At 35.6% G+C, this 21,126-nt stretch overlaps 1 protein-coding gene across 8 annotated transcripts in view; it reads left to right on the forward strand.

The window, feature by feature from the left end:
• HMBOX1 (homeobox containing 1) overlaps positions 1-21,126 on the forward strand; it is a 178,746-nt gene that overhangs the window by 123,256 nt on the left and 34,364 nt on the right. For all 8 annotated transcript variants that reach the window (XM_077769701.1, XM_077769694.1, XM_077769696.1 and 5 more), the window contains 2 exons: positions 3,073-3,183; positions 15,244-15,397. In XM_077769701.1, the coding sequence (XP_077625827.1) occupies positions 3,073-3,183; positions 15,244-15,397 (265 nt within the window). The remainder of the gene's footprint in view (positions 1-3,072; positions 3,184-15,243; positions 15,398-21,126) is intronic.

The following is a 21,126-nucleotide window of genomic DNA, read 5'->3' on the forward strand; positions in this document are numbered from 1 at the left end:
AAAACAACCAATAAAATATGTAGTGTTTATAAGGAAAAGCTAAAAATAAAATAATACATATTTGTAGAAAGATTAGGAAAATAATGTAGAAGTATACAATGTAGGAAAAGTCTGCCACTCTATTCCTACTGTGTAATTTTGGCTGTATATAAGGTCTTGTTACTACACAAAATAATGTAGATTTATGTAAAGATATATTCATAAAACTATATACTTTTTCATTTATTCATAGGCATCTTTCTATATTGATATATCAGTGTATTCTTTTAAACACTGCATAGAGTTTTGAAAACTTTTGGGGCAAACTTTTTTTAATTGAAATATAACATATTCAGTGAAAAGTGTCCAGCTTAATGATTTTTTACAAAGCAACGATACACATATAACTATCTTTCAGATCAAGATCAGTAACAATGCCGATCATTACATAACCCTTTTTCATACTGCCTTTCTCCTAACCATAGGTAACCACTATTTTGACTGCCACTCATATAGATAAGTTGTGTCTGTTTTTTAGCTGTATATATATTGAGTCATATAGTTGTGTGTGACTTTTTTATGTGCATCTAACTTTTTTTCGCCTATTATTATTTTTCTGAGATTTATTCATGTGGTTGCATATAGTAGTGGTTTATCCTTTTTCTATTTGGTATAGTATTTAGTAGAATGCATAAATCATGATTTTTATGTATTCTCCTATTTATGGGCATTTGCGTTATTTCAGATTGATAATCATTATGAATAAATGCTCCTATAAGCCTGTACATGTACAAGATGTACATGCCTTTTGCACACACTTCTACTGAGTACATACAAATTGTTGTATATCAAGAAAAGAAATTACTAGATCATATGGTATACATATATTCACCTTTAGTAGATACTGTCCAGTTGTTTCCCAAAGTGGCTCTGACATCTTACCTTCCATCAGCAGTATGAGAGTTCCATATATTCTATGTCCTTGCCAGCCATTTAGTATTGATGGTCTTTTGTTTGGTTTGTTATTATTTGGTTTTGATGGTTATTTTAGAATGTTTTAAAAGTCTGCCCAGGGGTGCCTGGGTGCCTCAGTCAGTTAAGCAACAAATTCAGCTCAGGTCATGATCTTGCGGTTTGTGAGTTTTAGCCCCACATTGGGCTGTATGCTCACAGCTCAGAGTCTGGAGCCTGCTTTGGATTCAATGCCCCTGTCTCTCTCTATCCCTCCCCCACTCATGCTCTCTCTCTCTTTTTCTCTCTCTCTCTTGAAAAATAAATGTTAAAAAATAGAAGTCTGCCCAGTATTTTATTATGTGACTAGATCATAATTTAATCTCCTTTTGATGGGCTTTTTCCCTGTTCTTTCACTATAACACCACCAGAACCTAGACAGTTCCAATATCTAGTGGACTCCGTGATCTGTGTACAGAAGATTTAATACTGAAAGTTTCAGAATCTCTATATATTTTTTTTCTTTTCTTAACAGATTTTTCTCAAATTACATCTGGTTTTGGATAGTATGGTGCCAATATGGAGAATCCGTATTAAATATTTTCATTTTATGACATGAAAGTCAATTTTGATTTCATAGTGGGAAATGGTTGTTTTTTTCACTCTTGTTTCAAAGTAATGTAAAAAGTAGTATAGTATCTGAAACTAGACTTTTGGTGAAAGCATTGCTAAACACAGCCAATTTAATTGTCCAGAATTGCATTCTCTTAGAACAAGCATACAGTGCTAGCTGCCAGCACCTGCATCACATAGATCTTCAGTCCACTGGAAAACTACTGTGTGAATTACTTGATAGTGTAACCACTTAGGTTTTAGAAACTGACTTTCACCCTTGAAAGTGAAGGGTAGGTATTTCCAGTCAGAAATTTGCTTCAAACTCCAACCTTCCTTTTAACAAATCTTCTCTCCCCAGTTTTCTTAAATTTTCTTTTAACATTGGCTTTTAAAGTATGAAACTCAGAGGGCTTGCTTTTCATGGGTTAAATGTGATCAGCAGACCTCCAGCTTCTCATGTTAGGAGGTGTGATTACTTCATGATAACCACCCTTCCTGTTGTGCATCATAGTTTTAAACAGGTGTTAGCACAGGTGGCATTCAGTACTATCCAATTACCATAAGTAATTCCTTGGGAGAATTCAGACACTGTTAACCCTCTGTGAGAACCGAATGGTCTTTTGGAAAATGCCTTATAAGCATATAAGATAGCTTTATCTTTGCTATTATTCTTTGCTTTTGCCAGCTGTACATTGAATTATTCATTTTTGGAATAGCTATGACCAGAAGAAGCATGATTCTCATACTAGTAAGTTTTAGACATGTGTTTTTACTTTCAGATATGGAGGTTTTTCACATTTCTAGGTAATTGCTATCAGGAATTTCTTAGAGGTAGCTGAAAACTGCTTTTTATTTTATTCAGTTTTTTTATTTTCATAAGTCGGTGTCTTAGAAGAATGTCTTTACCTCTTGAGATTTCTTAAGAGGTCATACTGCAGCATAACTCTAAAATTCTTTCACTTCTTCATTATCTGTACTAATAGTAACGAATCTGAAAACACCTACGTAAATTAACAAAAAAGCCAGAAACCTTATTGAAGAGGCTCTTTTCAGTGACCTCTCCTTTCTCAGCCCCTAAATCTTTTTTATCAGTGTTGATAATGACGAGTAAAACTTGCTGGCTTGATTTTTTTTTTTCTTCTCAGTATCAGGTAAAAGTTCTAATATTCTCAACCGGGATTGGGGTTCAGGTGGTGGTAGAACTGCAAATCTAATCAACTTCTGACACATAACTATTAATTAGGTATCTCTTCATTTATCTCGCATGAACCTAGCTTATATATTAATTTTAGAAACCACTTTCAAGTCTCAGTTGGTAAAATGCTTTGACCTCCAGTAGATCATTTTTTAGTATATTCTAGCCAAGGCAGTCAGCCTCTACAAAGAAGTCCATTATGAGAGAGTTTGCTCAAGTTGCTTCCTTATAGGTAACACAGATAATAAAGTACTCACTAACCTAGCACCAGCAGAGTCCTCAGCCTCCCTGTAATTTCTGTACCCACAACAGCTGTTTCTCTTTCTACACAGGGATCAGTCAGAGCCGGATCTCTCACTGGCTGTTGCAGCAGGGATCAGACCTGAGCGAACAGAAGAAAAGAGCGTTTTATCGATGGTATCAACTTGAGAAGACAAACCCTGGTAAATATCATTTCCTTATTTTATTGCCTCTGAAACAAGGCAGTGTAATTAATTACTTTATTAAATCTGTATTCTGACTTGCCTTCGCTAAGGTAGTTTCATACTTTCCTGTTGTTCCTTTCTCCTTAACTGTAAAATCCAAACCCTGATCATACCAGTTTTTAGTTTAGTGTCTAATCTAGTCATTTTCACTCCTTCCTCCAAGGCATCTGGTACCAGTTTATATGCTGTTTCTAACCATAGTTTGAAAGCTGCAATGGCTGATTTCTTATTTTCAACTATAGGTACACACATAAGAGATTCCNTTTCATACTTTTATTTAGTTCATTCTATACTGTATCCAGTGATCTCTGTTAATGATTTTCTATTTCTAGTTACCTGGATGATGGTTTGGACTTTAGGTTGAAACTGCCCTGATGACTTTGGAAGCAGCAGTAGGTTGGAAAGCAGAATGAAATCTGAAGGAAAAAGATCACTAAAACCTTTATCTCTGAAGTTGCCAGGAATAGGCAAGATCTGTTGTAGGATACTTTTAACAAGCGGTATATAGAGTCTGACGTTGTATGGCAGCCTGTATCAACCTACACACTAGATAGATGGGTGGCAATGAGCCTGATCTCAAGGTTAGCCTTGTGATTGAGCTGTGTTCTGAAATACCACAGCATTAAAGCCATTGCTTGTTACAGGTTAAATCGTCAGTTGGAATATTGCATGCTGAAGACTTAGCTAATAATAGTATTGACTCCGAGTTAGAAATAATGTTAGAAACATATTTGTGTGTATATGAGTGGTAAGTTGTTTGTTTGTTTGTTTGTTTGTTTTTAAAGATCACATTCCTGATCTGAAAGGTTTAGGCAGGACAAAACAGAACAGACCTCTGCAATGGATTTTTTTAATCTACCAGACCCCAGTTTCTATTTTGAAATTTTAAGATGTACAGGAAACTTGAAAGACATCACAGTGAACACCTTGTTTACCCTCTTCTTACAGTAATTGTTAAAATTTTGCTTTATTTGCTTTATTCCTATAAAATAAATGAATAAATTTAAAAATCTATCTATGTATATGCATGTATACACCTCTCTTTCTTTTCAGCATTCCTTTCCTGAATAAAAGAATAATTACTTGAATAATCACAGCCACTGTTACCACATCTCAGAAAATTAACAATAATTCCATAATAGCATCTGACATCTAGTTTATATTTCTATTTCTCTGGTTACAAGAATGTCTTTTTTCTAATCAAATAGTATCTGATTTAGGTTGACAAATTAGAATTTGTCATGTCTCTTTAGACTCCTAAGTCTGGTCACTCAAACTTTTTTTTTTCATAACATAAACTTCTTAAACTGTCTAATCTTACAGAATATCCCATATTCTGTATTTTTGTGTTTCCTCTTAGGGTCAATTAAATTATTCCTCTCTAGTGCCTGTATTTCCTGTAAACTAGAAGTTAGGATTAGAGGCTTGATTAGATTCAAGGTAAACATTTTTGGCAAGAATACTTCATAGATTATTTAGAGAGGGCATGTAGTGATGTCTGCAATATACTTTGAAATGCATCAAAATAAAATGGATAAGGAGATAAATAATGTGATAAACTAAATGAGTAAAATATTAGATGATATGAGTATAGATTTTCATCATAAAATTCTTTCATTGTTTCTGTATGAAAACGTTCACAGACATTGGGGCAAAATACTTTGTAACGTTTACCTCATGTATCAGGGCATATGTAATGTCAGATTGTAGCACTGTTCATGAGGTAAGTTTGATCATTTGTTAAAGTAAGGACCACCAGGGGCGCCTGGGTGGCTTAGTCGGTTAAGCGTCCGACTTTCGCTTAGGTCATGATCTCGCGGTTCGTGGGTTCGAGCCCCGCGTCGGGCTCTGTGCTGACTGCCAGCTCAGAGCCTGGAGCCTGTTTCAGAGTCTGTGACTCCCTCTCTCTCTGACCCTCCCCTGCTCATGCTGTCTCTCTCTCTCCTAGAAATAAATAAAACATTAAAAAAAAAAAAAAGACTTTAAAAAAAAATAAAAAATAAAGGACCACCAGATCTTATCTTTGCAATTTGTCAATAATCTGTAGAGTGTCATTTTGTCACTGCATGAACAGCAACCTTTTATCAGTGGTTTTAGCATCCATTGATGCTTACTTAATGAGTTATCCTGTTGGGGATTGCAAAATGCTGATGATCTTATTTAGCATTCCTTCAGCATTTATTAGCTGGCAGTTTTTCTGCAAAGAACTTTCATTTTTAGGTATTCTAATGATAGGTAGATAGGCAAGCAGATCTCTCAAACTAATGACTCTGGTTGCTGCCATTAGCTAAATGTTCTAAAGAGGCACAGTTCATTAGAAATACAATGCAAATGGCATGTAATTTAAAATTATCTAGTCTTCAGGGGCGCCTGGGTGGCTTAGTCGGTTAAGCGTCCGACTTTTGCTTAGGTCATGATCTCGCTGTTCGTGGGTTCGAGCCCCGCGTCGGGCTCTGTGCTGACTGCCAGCTCAGAGCCTGGAGCCTGTTTCAGTCTGTGACTCCCTCTCTCTCTGACCCTCCCCTGCTCACGCTGTCTCTCTCTCTCCTAGAAATAAATAAAAATATTTTAAAAAATAAAATAAATAAAATTATCTAGTCTTCAAATTTTAAGAAGTAAGAAATAGCTAAAATCAATTTTTATAATTTATTTTATTTAGCAAAGATGTATTAACACTTCAAGTTTAATTCAGTACTTTTCAAAATTATTGAGACTTCTTTCTCTTTCTTTCATTTTCTTTCTCTTTGTACTGATTCTTTGAAATCCAGTGTGTATTTTAAACTTGAAGCACATAATGTTTCCAATCAGCCACTTTTAGGTGCTCAGTAGCCGCATGTGGCTAGTGCCTACCCTATTGGACAGTCTTAAGATAAAATCATACTTGAAGCAACACTTCAAACTCAGCTCTAATTAGTCTTCCCAAAGACATCACTTCTCCCATGATTCACAGCAAAGCAAATCAAATGGTGAATGACAAAAACTTGGCACTTGGTCTACTTACTAGAGCAGTTTAGGCTGATAGCAAAGATTCAGGTAGGTAAATAAGGAGCTATACCTAGGGGTTTCATAAACCTGGTCCCCTTTTGGCAATTGGCTGCCAAGAGGGAACACCAGAGGGATTGTCAAGATATTCCAAAAGGTATAGGGCAGAACAGTGAAGAATAATTTGAAGGACAAATACTAATCAACTGTGTCAGGCATTCAGCCTCTATAAGAGAAGGGATTTTTGTATCTTGGATTGGCAGTACCTTGACATATCATCACAGTTGGGGAGGCTACATTCCCATCCCACACTCAGATTTCAAGGCTGGGCTCTAATCCCAGGAAGTGACTAGGATACCAGGAAAATAAATTCACCAGAAGGAGGAAGGGGACTCAGGTGCAGCTCTCAGGCCACCACAGCCTTGTTGTTGTAGCTAATTTGATAGCACTTCCGACTGTGGAATACTACCATTAGAGTCCTGTTTTTAGCACTGGGGTAATATAGTGTTCTTCTGAAGCTGTTTAATTAAAAATTGTTGAGTGCTTGGCTGAGGAGCCACTGGGACAAAGCTACCATCTGTGGGATTTTGACTAAACACTACTAAGTCAAGAATCCCACCCAGGTGGAGCAGTACAGCCTGGAGTCAGGACCAGTGGGGTGCAGAGAGCCCATAGGACAGGAAATGGGCCAGCCAGCAAAGGGACCCTCACGCAGTGCATGTTTATGGGGAACCTGGTGCTAAACCAGTTATAGATGACCTGCTTATGGGTCCTACATAGCAGAGCAGTTCCCTACCTGCATTCTATTGAAAGTCAGCCCTCTACACAAGGGTTTGTAAAAGTAAATTTTCTTAATTAAAAAAAAAAGAACAGCACCTGGGTGGCTCAGTCATTTAAGCATCCAACTATCTAACTTCAGCTCAGGTCATGATGTCAGGGTTGGTGAGTTCAAGCCCAACGTTGGGGTCTTTGCTGACAGCTCAGAGCCTGGAGCCTGCTTTGGTCTCCCTCTCTCTCTGCCCCTCCCTTGCTCATGCTTTGTCTGTCTGTCTCTCTCAAAAATAAATAATCATTTTTTTAAAAGAGAGAAAAATGTTTTGTTTTTTTTTTTACAAATAGTTTATTGTCAAATTAGTTTCCACATAACTCAGTGCTNTTGTAGAGTGCTGAGAGAAAAATGTTTTTGATCTTATTTTTTATTTCAATTTGTCTTAGAGTTAGGCTAAATCGTTATCAGGAGATGGAGGCAGGTGGAACTAAGGCACTGAAACAGGAAAATGGGAAAAGACTAACAGCATTCATCCAGCTGTTGGTAAGGAATTGGTTTCTTTGAAGAGCTGGTACCTCCTTTTAAGAGTAAGTTCCCCTAGGGGCGCCTGGCTCGTTCATGTGGTGGAGTATGTGACTCTTGATCTTGGGGTTATAAGTTTGAGCCCCATGTTGGGTGTACAGTTTACTTTAAAATAAACAATAAAAAAATAAATTCTCCTAATTATGTGCACTTGCTTTTCAGTAAAGTTGTATTGCTGATTGTCCCCTTTCTAAAGGACTTCCTATTTTTATTTGAAAACAAATCCATATGGGGTCCAGAGTTCGTTCTTGTCAGGTTTTCTGTAGGACAAAATTTAAAGTTAGTTGAAGAGAAGAGGATAAGTTTATAATTGTCAACTAGTAGTTTTCATAGCATCAACAGCAATTGGATGTTAGTGATTGAAATAAATTTTTAGAAGTTTTTCATTACATTTTCACCCTTATTATAAGAGCTATTATGGTATAGAATTCTTTCTAAGTAAATAAATCTTTGTTGACTTTAACCTTTGATTATAGCTGAAGAATTGTATTGTTTTTTTTTTCGTAGACCCTTTGAAACTACTATTCTGTTTAGATAAGATGAATTAAAGTTATGTTGGCACATAAAAATAGCTTATCCACTGTCTAGTCATTAGTTGCTTATAGTACATGAGAATCTTTGCAGGTCACTGCAGGGGTGATTGGAATCTACCTAAATGCTCCTCAGTCAAGAACTGGTTAAATGAATTATAGAATATCTGTAAAGTTGAATAGTATGGAGACTATATAGCTATTTTTTAAAGGGGGGCTTTATATGAATTAAAGTTATATGTAGAAGTACCAAATTCGTAAGTGAATAAGGTGCAAACAATAGAGTATACTGCCATTTATATAGAGGGAATACATAAACACGTATATGCTTATGTAAACATAGAACATCTCTAGCAGGCTGTATTCGGAGCTAATAAAGGATCTGTGGAGGCTCGGAAAGCCTGGGAGTGCAAGGTGGCAGGAAGACTGTTAACTGTATAACCTTTTGTATCTTTATTAATTTTGTACTATATATTCAAAAAGCACATACAAAGTTTCATGAGAAGGAGGAAGAAAGGAAAGAAGGAAGGGAGGGAGGGAAGGAGAGAGGCAAAAAAGAAATTAACCTGCCTTGTTAACAGCTTTCAAGATATAAAAGTGCAGAACCTAGGTTCATATAGTCCAGACCTGCTTATTGATAGGAAGTTCTTTTGTATCACAAATTTTACTTGCTCATCAGAATAAATATAAATGGTACCATCCCATTGCATATATTCTGGGGAAGAATGCAGAATTAAGAAAAATCATTAAAATGAAAAGTGGGTTTCTTTTCTCTAAATGTAAATATTTGGAAAATAATTCAAAAAAATGTTTTACATTCTGTCCCTTTATTCTTGGGTTCAGAGCATTTCTCTCTGTATTACCTTCACTGAAATTCTTTTCAGTCTCTTCACTCTGGATCCATTTGGATACAGGATTTCTTTTTTTTTTTTTTTTTTTTTNTCAGCAAGAAAAAGAATAGAGTGGATATTTAGGTTATTTTTACTGATAATCCAATTGATATAGACATATTGTAGTTCTCTGATAACAGGCCCATCATTAGAATTTCCCAGCATACCCCAAAGCCTGCCAAGGAGTATGAATAGGACTGATTGGAAACTGATCAAATACATTTTATCTTGTTTATTATGAAAACATTTACAAGAAAATACCTATTTTTTTTAAAGAAGTGGGTACTAAATTCAGCATGGTTGACATCAAAACCCCCTTTATTTAATCACATTAAACTCAACAGTCTTTTCCCTTGTCTAATTTAAACATTGCTATAGTAGACAGGGTTTGCTGAGCCTCTTGGCTTATGGTATTGCTCTGCCTATTTCTAAATTAAACAAATAAAATTTGCCAGGAGGCTCATGCTGTGAGCACATGAAGTAAATTTGGAGATCAGAAATAATGCCTCCTTCCTTCACTACTGCAGAACATCAAGAATTTCAGGGAAATCATGTGTGTGACATAGGGGATGATGAGAAATTACTTTTGGAGAGGTTAGTTTCTGTGAATGGGGTAGTAATGGCATGTTATAGTCATACTTTTATTAGTTGATTGGCAAAAGCTCACCCAAAATAAACCTGATAAGCAAGAAAATTATCATATATACAAAGGAAACATGTATCAAAATTTAACAATCTTATCAGCAAATTAGAAACAAAGCTTTTTTTCATTCTTGGGTTTATATTTGCTAGATAAGTGTGCAAAATTTTGTTCTTAATGAGAGCCCAGATACAACGATGGAAAAAAATGTTTCTATAAAGAAAATAGGTAACACAGTTCTTTTAAGGGAAAAAAGTAGGGTCTTTAGCCAATCTAGAACACCTATATTTTACTTGAGAACTCGTATACTTCTACTATACATTGTTCCTGCATTCTAATATCTTTGTATTTTTCTGTCAAGAGTCCATAATTTTGAGCCCATTCTTGGATTATTCATTTGTTTTGACTAAACCAAGATTAAGGATTCTAGAATAAATTGGTGTGTTTCCAGAACGTTGCTTGTGCTATTTTTAAATACTGCTATATTGAAAAACAAAAAGGAGCAAGAAAAAAACCTCAACAGTAATGTGATAATACTATGTTTCAAATTCAGTATGTTTATAAGTTTGAAATTACGGAATTTTCAGTTTCCACCTTGTGCATAGACTGCCTTGATTTATTTTAAAGTAACCAGGTCACTACTTAATTCCATCTCTTCTTTTTTTCCCTCCTTAATTCTCTCTCCCTTTCTGGCCAATTTTATTTCACCTGAGTTTCCTTTTCATAGAAAAACTGGACAATACAGAATATTGATTATAAAGAAACATAGTTATATGACGAGTAAACCCCAATACCAAGAAAAAGCCATTATTATCAGTTTCTTTTTTTTTTTTTAATGTTTTATTTATTTCTAGGAGAGAGAGAGAGACAGCGTGAGCAGGGGAGGGTCAGAGAGAGAGGGAGTCACAGACTCTGAAACAGGCTCCAGGCTCAGAGCCGGCAGTCAGCACAGAGCCCGACGCGGGGCTCGAACCCACGAACCGCGAGATCATGACCTAAGCGAAAGTCGGACGCTTAACCGACTAAGCCACCCAGGTGCCCCGATTCAGTTAGTTTCTTTTCTTCAGCCTCATGATTCTTTGTATTCTTTGTTTTATTTACACCCGTTTATCTCTCAACTAAGAAAACATGCCATTGTTTTCATGTGGTCTGTTAATTATAATTTATTGATCTATTCTTCATCCTTCATCCACTAAAGCCCTGAAACCCCATCCTTTACCAAAAGTCACGCTTTGGATAAAAGGACCTACTGCCTTACTCAGTCTGGTTTTACCTCAGTTTTGATCAGCCTTGATAGTGCTTGGCTCTGTTTTGGACCTTTTATCATGGCTGTTGAACAAAATTTATATAATGTAACTTAATAGATTCCAGAGCCCTTGTTATTCTGTACTCCCTGCTTGCATTCAGAAAAGTACCAAAATAAAGACTTTGAAATACCTCAACCCTGTGTTTTCTCCTTTGCCTAAACTTTGTTAACTTTGATGCAAATGTAATGTAAATGTAAAACTTTGATGTAAATTTAACGTGTAAATGAATGAGTATGGCTGTGTTCCAGTAAAACTTTATTTAAACTATGGCATAAGGCCATAGTCTGCCTACCTTTAAGCCATGAATCTCTAAAGCATTGTGTGATGATACACTTGTCCATTTGTGAAAAAGCTAAATATTTACTTCACATCACACACACCAGGAAATCATATATCTATTGAGAGTTTAAACAATAAGACTGTAAAAATATTCTGAATAATACAAAACATATTGACTATAAAAGAAGAGGTTGACAAATTTGACTTCATTAAATTTGAGATCAGAAAGCACACCATAAATAAAGATAAAAGATGAATGACAAACTGGAAAAAAAAGTTGCAGTTGGTGTGACTAGCAATTGGTATTGTTTCAACACATCAGTAAGATGAATAACTCAAAAGAAAATGCAAAAGACATAAATTCACAAGAAAAGATATTTATTCTTACTAATAGTAAAATCTCTGTATTAAAGGAAATTTTTTTGCCTGTCAAATTTATAAATGTGAATACTTAGTAATACTCCTAATTCTCAGTATTTTGGAGAATATGGGGCAATAAATAATTAGAGGTGGTTGTAATGTCTTCTATTTATTTTATACTATTGTGTAACAGATTACCCTACAACTTAGCTAAAAACAACAAACATTTATTATCTCACATTTTCTCTGGGTCAGAAATCCAGGAGGGGCTTAGCTAAGGTGGTTCTGCTCAGAGTTCTCATGAGGTTGTAGCCAAGCTATCTGCTGACTAGATAGTCTACCTCTAAGGCCACTCTTGTGAGTGCTGCCAGGCCCCCAGTTCCTTCCTTCTTATTGCCCAGGGATTTCCAAGTCCTCACCACACACTCACCTTTGGCTTCCTGAGTGTCCTCACAACCTGGCAACTGTTTTTACCCCAGGCAAGTCGTTCATCTAAGAGATAGAGCAACTGAAATAGACACCAGGATATATTCTATAACCTAATATCAGAAGTGATGTCATATGTAGCAACATGGATGGACCTTGAGGGTGTTAACGCTGAGCGAAATAAGTCAGGCAGAGAAGGACAAATATCATATGTTTGCACGTATAAGAGGATTAGGAGGAACTTGACGGAGGAACAAGGGGGAGAAGAAGGGGGGAAATGGTGGGGGAAAGGGAGAGAGGCAAACCATGAGAGACTCTTGAATGCTGACAAAAACTGAGGACTGATGGATGTGGGGGGTTGGGGGGGATGGGCATGGAGGAGGGCACTTGTGGGGATGAGCACTGAGTGTTATGTGGAAACTAATTTGACAATAAACTATTTGAAAAAAAAAAAGTGATGTATCATCACTTCTACCATTTGTTATTAGTCACACAGACTAATCCTGGTATAATATGAGAAGGGCCTACACAGCAAGGTGAATACCAGGAGGCAGGGATCCTTGGAACCACCTTAGAGGCTGATCACCAAATGGCTATATGCCTAAGGTCTTATTCCTCTCTGTCTCTTGGGTTATACAGTTCTCTACATGGTGTGTGCTATAGCTAGAATGTCCAGAATGGCTTTTTTCCCCTTAACTGTGGCCTGGAAGCTGGCCAAGCATCTTTTTTGTTTGCTTTATTTTTTTTTTTGATGTTTATATATTCTGGAGAGAGAGAGGCAGAGTGTGGGTAGGAAGCAGGCAGAGAGAGAGGGAGACACAGAATCCAAAGCAGGCTGTAGGCTCTGAGCTGTCAGCACGGAGCTGAACATGGTGCTCGAACTCATGAGCTGTGAAATCATGACCTGAGCTGAAGTCGGACGCTTAACCGAATGAGCCACTCAGGCTCCCCTGGCCAGGCATCTTTCACTCCACGTAGCTAGCTTGGGCTTCCTTACAATATCATAGTGTCAGGTTAGTCATGCTTCTTATATGGTAACTGGCTTCTCCCAGAACCAGCATTGTGGGAGATCTAGTTAGAAGCTGCAAGGTTTCTTATGACGTAGCCTCAAACTTGTTTCCATTTTACGTTGTCAAAACCTGTCACAGGACAAGCTTAGATTCAAGAGCATGATTACCAAGAGATGTGACTTACTGTGAAGGGCCATCTTTGAAACCTATCCCAGAAAGTTATGCTTTGGAGAGATGACACTGGCTTGTTCGAAAGTTAGTGGAGGTAATACAAATTGATCTGAGTCTGGATGTACTTTGAAGATAAAATTGACAGGGTTTGCTATGGACTAGATATGTGGTATCTCAGAGAAATGGAGAAGTCAAAGATGAATATGAGAATTTTGAGCTGAGCAATTTGAAGAAGAGGGATGCTATTTACTCAGATGGGAAGGACTGTAAGACAATAGGTTGAGAGGAAAATCAGGATTGGTTAAAATATTGGGCCTCTGTATAAGAGAATGCATATAAATATGTAGCTACTAAGGTGAATCTACAAAGAGATCTACATGTAGTGAAGTAGAAACACTACCCAAGGTATTAATTACAAGGTACAATAAACAAAGTATGACGGCATTTGGATGACTTAGTTGAACGTCCAACTCTTGATTTCAGCTCAGGTAATGATCTCAGGGTCGTGGGATCAAGCCCCGCATCCAGCTCAGTACTGAGCATGGAGCCTGCTTAAGATTCTCTCTCTCTCTCTCTCTCTCTCTCTCTCTCTCTCTCTCCCCCCCCGACCCCAGCTGTATGCTCATGCACACTTTCTCTTTCTCTCTCTTAAAAATAATAAGTAAATAAATAAAATAAAAATAGGGGTGCCTGGGTGGCTTAGTCGGTTAAGCGTCTGACTTTCGCTTAGGTCATGATNGCATTTTATTCCATAAGTAGAGGGAACTTTTTTAAGGCTTTTGGTCAGGGGAATGCTATGATCATAATTATCCTTTGGGAAGATGAATTTAGCATTATAAAGAATGAAGGAACAATGGGAGATCCAGGGACTGAGCTCTGTGAATGCATACCATGTTATATTTAAAATCTTTGAAATAAGTCTTTAGAGGTCAGAGACAGTATTGCTTTTTTTTGTTTGTTTTATTCATAGCTTCTAGTCTATAGCAAGCCAAAAGAAAGGGGAGGGAGTTGGTGAATGATGAAAACATGCATTATCAGCAGTTCATTATTTGAGAAAAGCCTAGTCTAAATTAATAAAATACTCCAGTTACATTTTCCCCCATTGGTTTTATTACACTCAAGAGGTAACAGAAAATAGTATCACTTTAAGAAGTAGTAGACCTTTGGAGATCTGACTTTAGTTAACTAATAGACTAACATCAAAAACTACCTCATTGTCTTTGGTACTATTTTTAACTTTTTTTTCTTTAAGAGTTTACAATATTTAGGGTTGTTTTAAATTCATCTCCTACCTGCATATATTCTTTAAGGGCTCCATTTTCTTAATAACAAAAAGTCCTTTGAGTGGTAATGAAAAGTTCTGAACATATATTATGTATTGTTAAAAAAGACTTAAACTGGGGTGCCTGGGTGGCTCAGTCAGTTGAGCATCCAACTCATGGTATCAGCTCAGGTCATGACTTCTAGGTTTGTGGTTTGAGCCCCACACTGGGCTCCACACTGTTAGTGCAGAGTCTGCTTCTGATACTCATCTGTCTCCTCTCTCTGCCCCTCCCCAACTCGCACTCACAGTCTTTCTCTCAAAATTACTAAATAAACTTTGAAGTAAATAAATAAACATCTTTTTAAAGGAAAATTAAGTTCTCATTGGTCCGAATACCAATATTTCCCTATTCCCTTAAAGAGATAGATTTGGGGTTTTGTTTCAAAAAATGACATAAATGACAAGTGACCCCAAAAAATTGACATTTTAAAATAATGATGAACTTTTTATGGAGAGTTTTTGTCCCTTTGGGTTTTTGTTTGGGTCATATTTTTTTTCAATTTCCTCATGCTTCACTGCCTGTAGCGTGCAGCCCAGAGGCCAGGCAATGTTTCAAGGCAAAAATTTGCACTGGCGTGGGGCACTATGAAAGGCCCAGGGGATTTTTTTTTTTAATGTAAATATCAAATGTATTTGGCTCACAAGTTTTAGTGGAAGGGCAAAAATTTATTGTTGGTTTCATGGTTATATTTGTCATTGGTTTTAATAAATTGCAGGATAGTTTGCTAAAATGTCTTGTTTGTTTCAGGGGCTACACTAAGTATGAGACCAGCCCCCATTCCAATAGAGGACCCAGAATGGAGACAAACACCCCCCCCAGTCTCTGCCACATCTGGCACCTTCCGACTACGACGAGGGAGTCGATTTACCTGGAGAAAGGAGTGCCTGGCTGTCATGGAAAGGTACATGTCTCCTTTCCCATGAGCAAGGTCCCAAACTCAGGAAAGAGAAACTTTAGATAGATTTGGACAGTTTCCATTTCAGACAAGTAATTTGGGATCTAGGTTCTATCTCTAAATATATTTTGGAGTATTATAAATGTTATATTATTGAAATAAGATGATTGTACCATTGAGAATTCATAAAACTGAAGTTAGCATGTATGAATATAACTAAATAGTGTTCTCAGTAATTTAAGAAACTTTAGAAGACTTTTTGAGTTTAAATCGTTATATTTTATTTTGGAAATGCTCTTTGAAGTCATGTTTCATCAGAAATATTGAATACTTATATAAAAGGCCACTGAGATTTTACTTTCTTCAATCAGGAGTATGGCCTAAAGGAGCTTAGTCCCAAGGGTTATAAATACTGTGATTTTTACTTTGATTTGTTAATTTATTTTCTGACTCTAGCACCAGTACCTGATCCATAGTAAGTATACTTAGTATGTTTTAGACTAGAATATGATCTTAGCTTCTATTTTTCTATCCTAAATGGTACAGATTAATTAAATATGATTATTAAATGTTCAGTACATTTAGGGTGGATCCTATAGTAGGATTACCCTTTTAGTCTCCTACCTAAAAGTAATGTTTATGGAATTTTGTTTTGATTAAAGAGTTTTATATTCAATAAGGTAATAATTTCCAGTTGAAAAGTATTTACTTCCCAAGATTAAATATAGAGAAAAAAGAATATATTAGGCAAAGGTAAAAACAATTGAATTTTCATATTGAGATTTCTCAGTAATTTAAATAATGGAAAAGAATGGAATTGAATGTTTAAAACTGGGTTTCACTTTTAAGCTGACATAGAATTCATATTGACATTGAGCCAGCTTCACCTTTTTCCCCCAATTATCTAATCTGACCAGTTGAACAGCAAACTGGAAAGAGCATTTGACCCAGAGTCAGAAACCTGAAACCTGGATTTGGCTTTGCCGTTAACCAGCTATGCAACTTTGTGCAGCTCACAAACTCTGAGCAGTAACTTTTTCACCTATAAAATGAAGTTTTTTAATAGCCAATAGTGAACTGTATATCATCTGGACTTTTGTCCTCTTTCTTCCTGCCTCTTTCCCCATTATCTCCCAGCTCATTAGACATCACTACCTCAAGTAGAGGGAGATTTAAAATGCTGAAGTTGAGGCCATGTTTTTTTGTTCTTGTGATCAGGTTGAAATTAAAAGGTTTGCTTAAGGAGGTGGTTGGATCCAGTAGCCAAAATGAGACTGTAGATTAATCATTGATGTTATCATATGTTACTTTTCTCACTCTGTCTATTGTAGATTAGAGGCCATTCATTGAATAACAAGTCCTTATAAGCTTGAGCAGTTAAAATAGAGTGAGACTTTTTCATCCCAGAGACCTGACATTCGCAGTCTGCTTTATGCTTCTCATGTAGAAATTTTTATTCTTTTAAAAAATTTCTTTAGAACTTAACACATAATAGGCATAAATATAAATAATATCAAACTTAAAGATTATTTATAGTACTATACATTTTTCTCTGTGTAACAAATAGTGTAAGTTCTAATTTTGCTACTGATTCAGCCATTTAATTTTCTCATGAAAATACCAATATACATTTATCACATAATGTTGATGTGAGGAGAGATTAATTTTAAAATTGGTAATGTTGGGAGTGGGAAAAATAATAAAATTGATAATATTAATAATGATAGATGATATTCCTAGTACATTTTCATAATTGAACCTCATAAGCTTTGCAGTTCTTTTTATTTTTCCCAAAACAACTAAAACTACCTATGGAATTGCACTGATGAAATTTCAGTTAAAAAGATACTGAGCACTTACCCTGTGTAAGACTCCCATTTAATCTTAATTTTCATCTTTTAACCTTAATTTCAGTTAATAAACATCTTTATCCAGGAATTAGTTATCTTGGGTTTAGTTTTATCTTACTTGACACAACCAGTAAGAAAGTATGTGGTTTATTCCATTAGTTGCAGAAATGCAAAAAGTCTTTCAAAGTATTTAATAGCAGTAGTACAGAAGAACATGGAATGATTTCATTTTGTGAAAATGGAACTTTTTCTTTTCTAACATGGAATATAAAATTCCCTAGTCTCAGAGCAATGTGTGCTGTTTTTTCCTACACTGAATAGGTGAATATTTATGCACAGACTGTAAAGCCAGCAAAGTACTAGGCTTACTCAAATATATTAGTAGAAGTCAGAGTCACTCCATTCTTCATACCAAACACAAGACAAATTTCAAATGAATCAAAAAAGTTAATACATATAAATAATGGAAGAAAATATGGGTATCCTGGAAATGGTGATGTTTTTCCTAACTAGGACTAAAATTCCAAAATATGGGAAAGGATTGATAAATTTGATTACATAAAGTAAAAGAAAAACTTTGGAGTGGGCTTCTGGGTGGCTCAGTCATTTAAGTGTCTGACTCTTGGTTTCAGCTCAGGTCATGATCTCATGGTTTCATGGGTTTGAACTCCACATCTGGCTCTGCACTAGCATTGGGAAGTCTGCTTGGGATTCCTTACCTCCCTCTCTCTTTGCCCCTTCCCAACTCATGCTGTCTCTGACTCTCTCAAAATAAGTAAATAAACTTTAAAAAAGAAAAAGAAAAACTTTGGGGAGAAAAAACTGTGAACGAAGTACAAAAACAAAAGATAAATTGGAAAAAATATTTGCCACATATTATTATCTCTCATGTATAAACAACTTTTATAAGAGAGAGACCAACGGCTCTGTAGAAAACTAAAGATATCAACAGAAAAACAAATGCAAATGGCTCTTGAGTATATAAAAAGATGTTCAATTTAACTCATACTAAGAGAAATTCATATTAAAATTACACTGAGATACTCTTCTTCTTCTGTCACACTGGCAAAAATCCAAAAGTTCCATAGCATTTTCATATTGATTGAGCTGTAGGGAAATGAGCACTCTCATATACTACCTGTGGGGAATGCAAAATGGAACAACTTCTGTGGACAGGAATTTGACAGTATTAGGGACAGTTATTCACAGATTTGCCCTTTGACTCAGCATTCCCACTTCTAGAAAATTAACCCAGAGATAAACTGACAGAAATTTAAATACAGCATCTCTGTTTACAATAATGTCAAAATATTGAATACAACCTGTATCTATGGGTGGTGGACTTGGGTGATTATAGTGCATCCATACGCTGGATGCCCAGGCTGAAATAATAGAGTGCTGTGCTGAAATAATAGAGGAATGAATTTTCCATCCTACAGAATGAAAATCATACTGTGTCCTTCTGTACCATTGCTATCAAATATTTTGTAAGGCTGTTTTGCATTTTTGTAACTACTGGAATGAATTCTTTTCTTTATACAGTGATCTACAGAATATAATGTTTTAAAAAAAAAAGCAGTGTCTGTTGTATATAGTTGGCTGTCATTTATGTATTTATGTATTTGCTTATAATTTGTTTTAAAATGAAGGAATATACCATAAAATAAACGGTTACCAATAAGAGAAGACAAAAAAAGATTGAAAGGAACAAGAATAGAAGCTCGACTTCTCTAAACATACCATGTTTTGACATTGTAACCATGTAAATATTTTATGTAATTATAAAACAAAATTAAGTTGAAATGGGGGGAAGGTGATCCCAAAAAAGTATAATGAAACAAACCTCACTGATTTAAACGCTCATGATCTGTATCAAATAACTTTATAACACAGTATTTTGAAGATGCTTCTTGGTGGGATACAGCTTAGAATAAAAAGAACTACAGAAAAATCTTACCTTGTTTTTACTAATTTGATAATATTGTTATTCAGGTACTATTTTTATTTGTATACATACAGCTATAAATAAGACAATCATAATGTTATCAGGAATCAAAATTTTCGGTGTAAAACATATAAACATAAAATAAGTAAAACACTATAACGTTTATGTGTGTGTATATAGAAATTTACCTCAAATTTATTCTTTTAACATATTTATTGGGCTACAATTCACCTAATTAAAGCGTACAATTCAGCACTTTTTAGTGTATTTACTGTCATGCAACCATCACCACAATCAGTTTTAGAATATTCTCTTCACCCCCCAAATAACCATTGTATCCAGTAGCAGTCACTCTTTTTCCCCTTATTCTCCCACAACCTTATGAATCTGCTTTTTCTGAATATATATTTGCCTATTGTGGAAATTTCATATTAATGGAATAATATAGATATAGCCATGTGGGACTCCCTTCTTTCATTTAGCATAATATCTTTAAGGTCCATCCATGTTATAGATTTGATGTATTGCATTCCTTTTTGTTGCCAAATAATATTCCATTGTATAGATATGCCATTCATTCATTTGTTGATGGGACATTTGGAGTTGTTTCCCCCTTTCAGCTATCGTTGCTAATGCTGCCATCAACAAAATTTGTGTATTAGTGGAATTACTGGGTCATATGGTAACTGTTCAGCCTTTTGAGAAACTGCTAGACTTTTTTCAAAGCAGATGTACCATTTTACATTCCACCCAGCACTGTATGATGGTTCCAATTTCTTGCCAACACTTGTTATTATCTGTCTTACTGGTTATAACCCTCCCAGTGTGTGCAAAGTAGATTCTCACTGTGGTTTTGATTTGCGTTTCCCTGACTAATGATGTTGGGCATCTTTTCATTGGCTATTTGTATTTCATCTTTAGAGAAATGTCTATTCAGATCCTTTGTCCATTTTTTAAATTGGGTTGTCTTTGCGTATTGAACTATATCTTTTCTTTATGTATTCTGTATCCAAGTCGCTTATAAGATACATATTTTCTCCCATTCTGTGGGTAGTCTTCAGATTCTTGATGATGACCTTGGAGTACACAAATTTTTAATTTTCATAAAGTTCAGTGTATTTTCTCGTCTGTTGTTTGTACCTTTATTGCCTTTTCTAAGAAACCTGTGCCTATAGCAAAATTACAAGATGTATTTCTGTGTTTTTTTCTAAGTGTGTTATATTTTTAACTCTTAAATTTAGGTCTTCTATCCATTAGAGTTAATTTTTGCATCTGATGTGAGATTAGGGACTGAACATCATTCTTTTCAATGTGATATCCAGGTGTCCCAGCACTGTTGAAAGAACTATTTTTTTCCGATTGACTAGTCTTGGTACCCTTTTCAAAATTTAGTTGATTAAAAATGTGAAGGATCTTTTCTATTCTGTTCCACTTGTCTGTATATCACACTGTTGTGATTACAGTTTTATTGTAGTAAATTTTGAAATCTGGAAATACGAATTTTCCACTTCCTTTTTTAAGATTGTTTCAGCTATTCTGGATTCCTTATATTTCCACATGAATTTTAGGGTCAGCTTGTCAATATCTGTCTGCTATGAAGCAAGCTATAATTTTGGTGACAAATCCTAAAATCTTTAATATGAATTATAAACAAGAATGTGAATTTGTTACAGTTTCTCTTGGAAAAAAAGGAGGGGGTGTACTGTCTATCTCTGCTTACTCAAAAAGCCCAGGAACAGTGATCAACTTAGACCTTAGCAGTCCTTGGGCACACAGTGTGGTCATAAGTACCATTAGCATTCCTTGAAGAAATGTCTTGATTCTAGACTGGGACAGAAAATAATACAGGATAAGACTAGAGATCTTGTTAAAGCAAGAAGGCCATCACAGATAGGTGAGTAATATCAAAAGGACTCAGGAGCCAAATTGAAGAGGCTCCC

The sequence above is a fragment of the Crocuta crocuta genome, unplaced genomic scaffold, assembly GCF_008692635.1.
Source record: "Crocuta crocuta isolate KB4526 unplaced genomic scaffold, BGI_CrCroc_1.0 scaffold551, whole genome shotgun sequence".
NCBI lineage: Eukaryota > Metazoa > Chordata > Mammalia > Carnivora > Hyaenidae > Crocuta > Crocuta crocuta.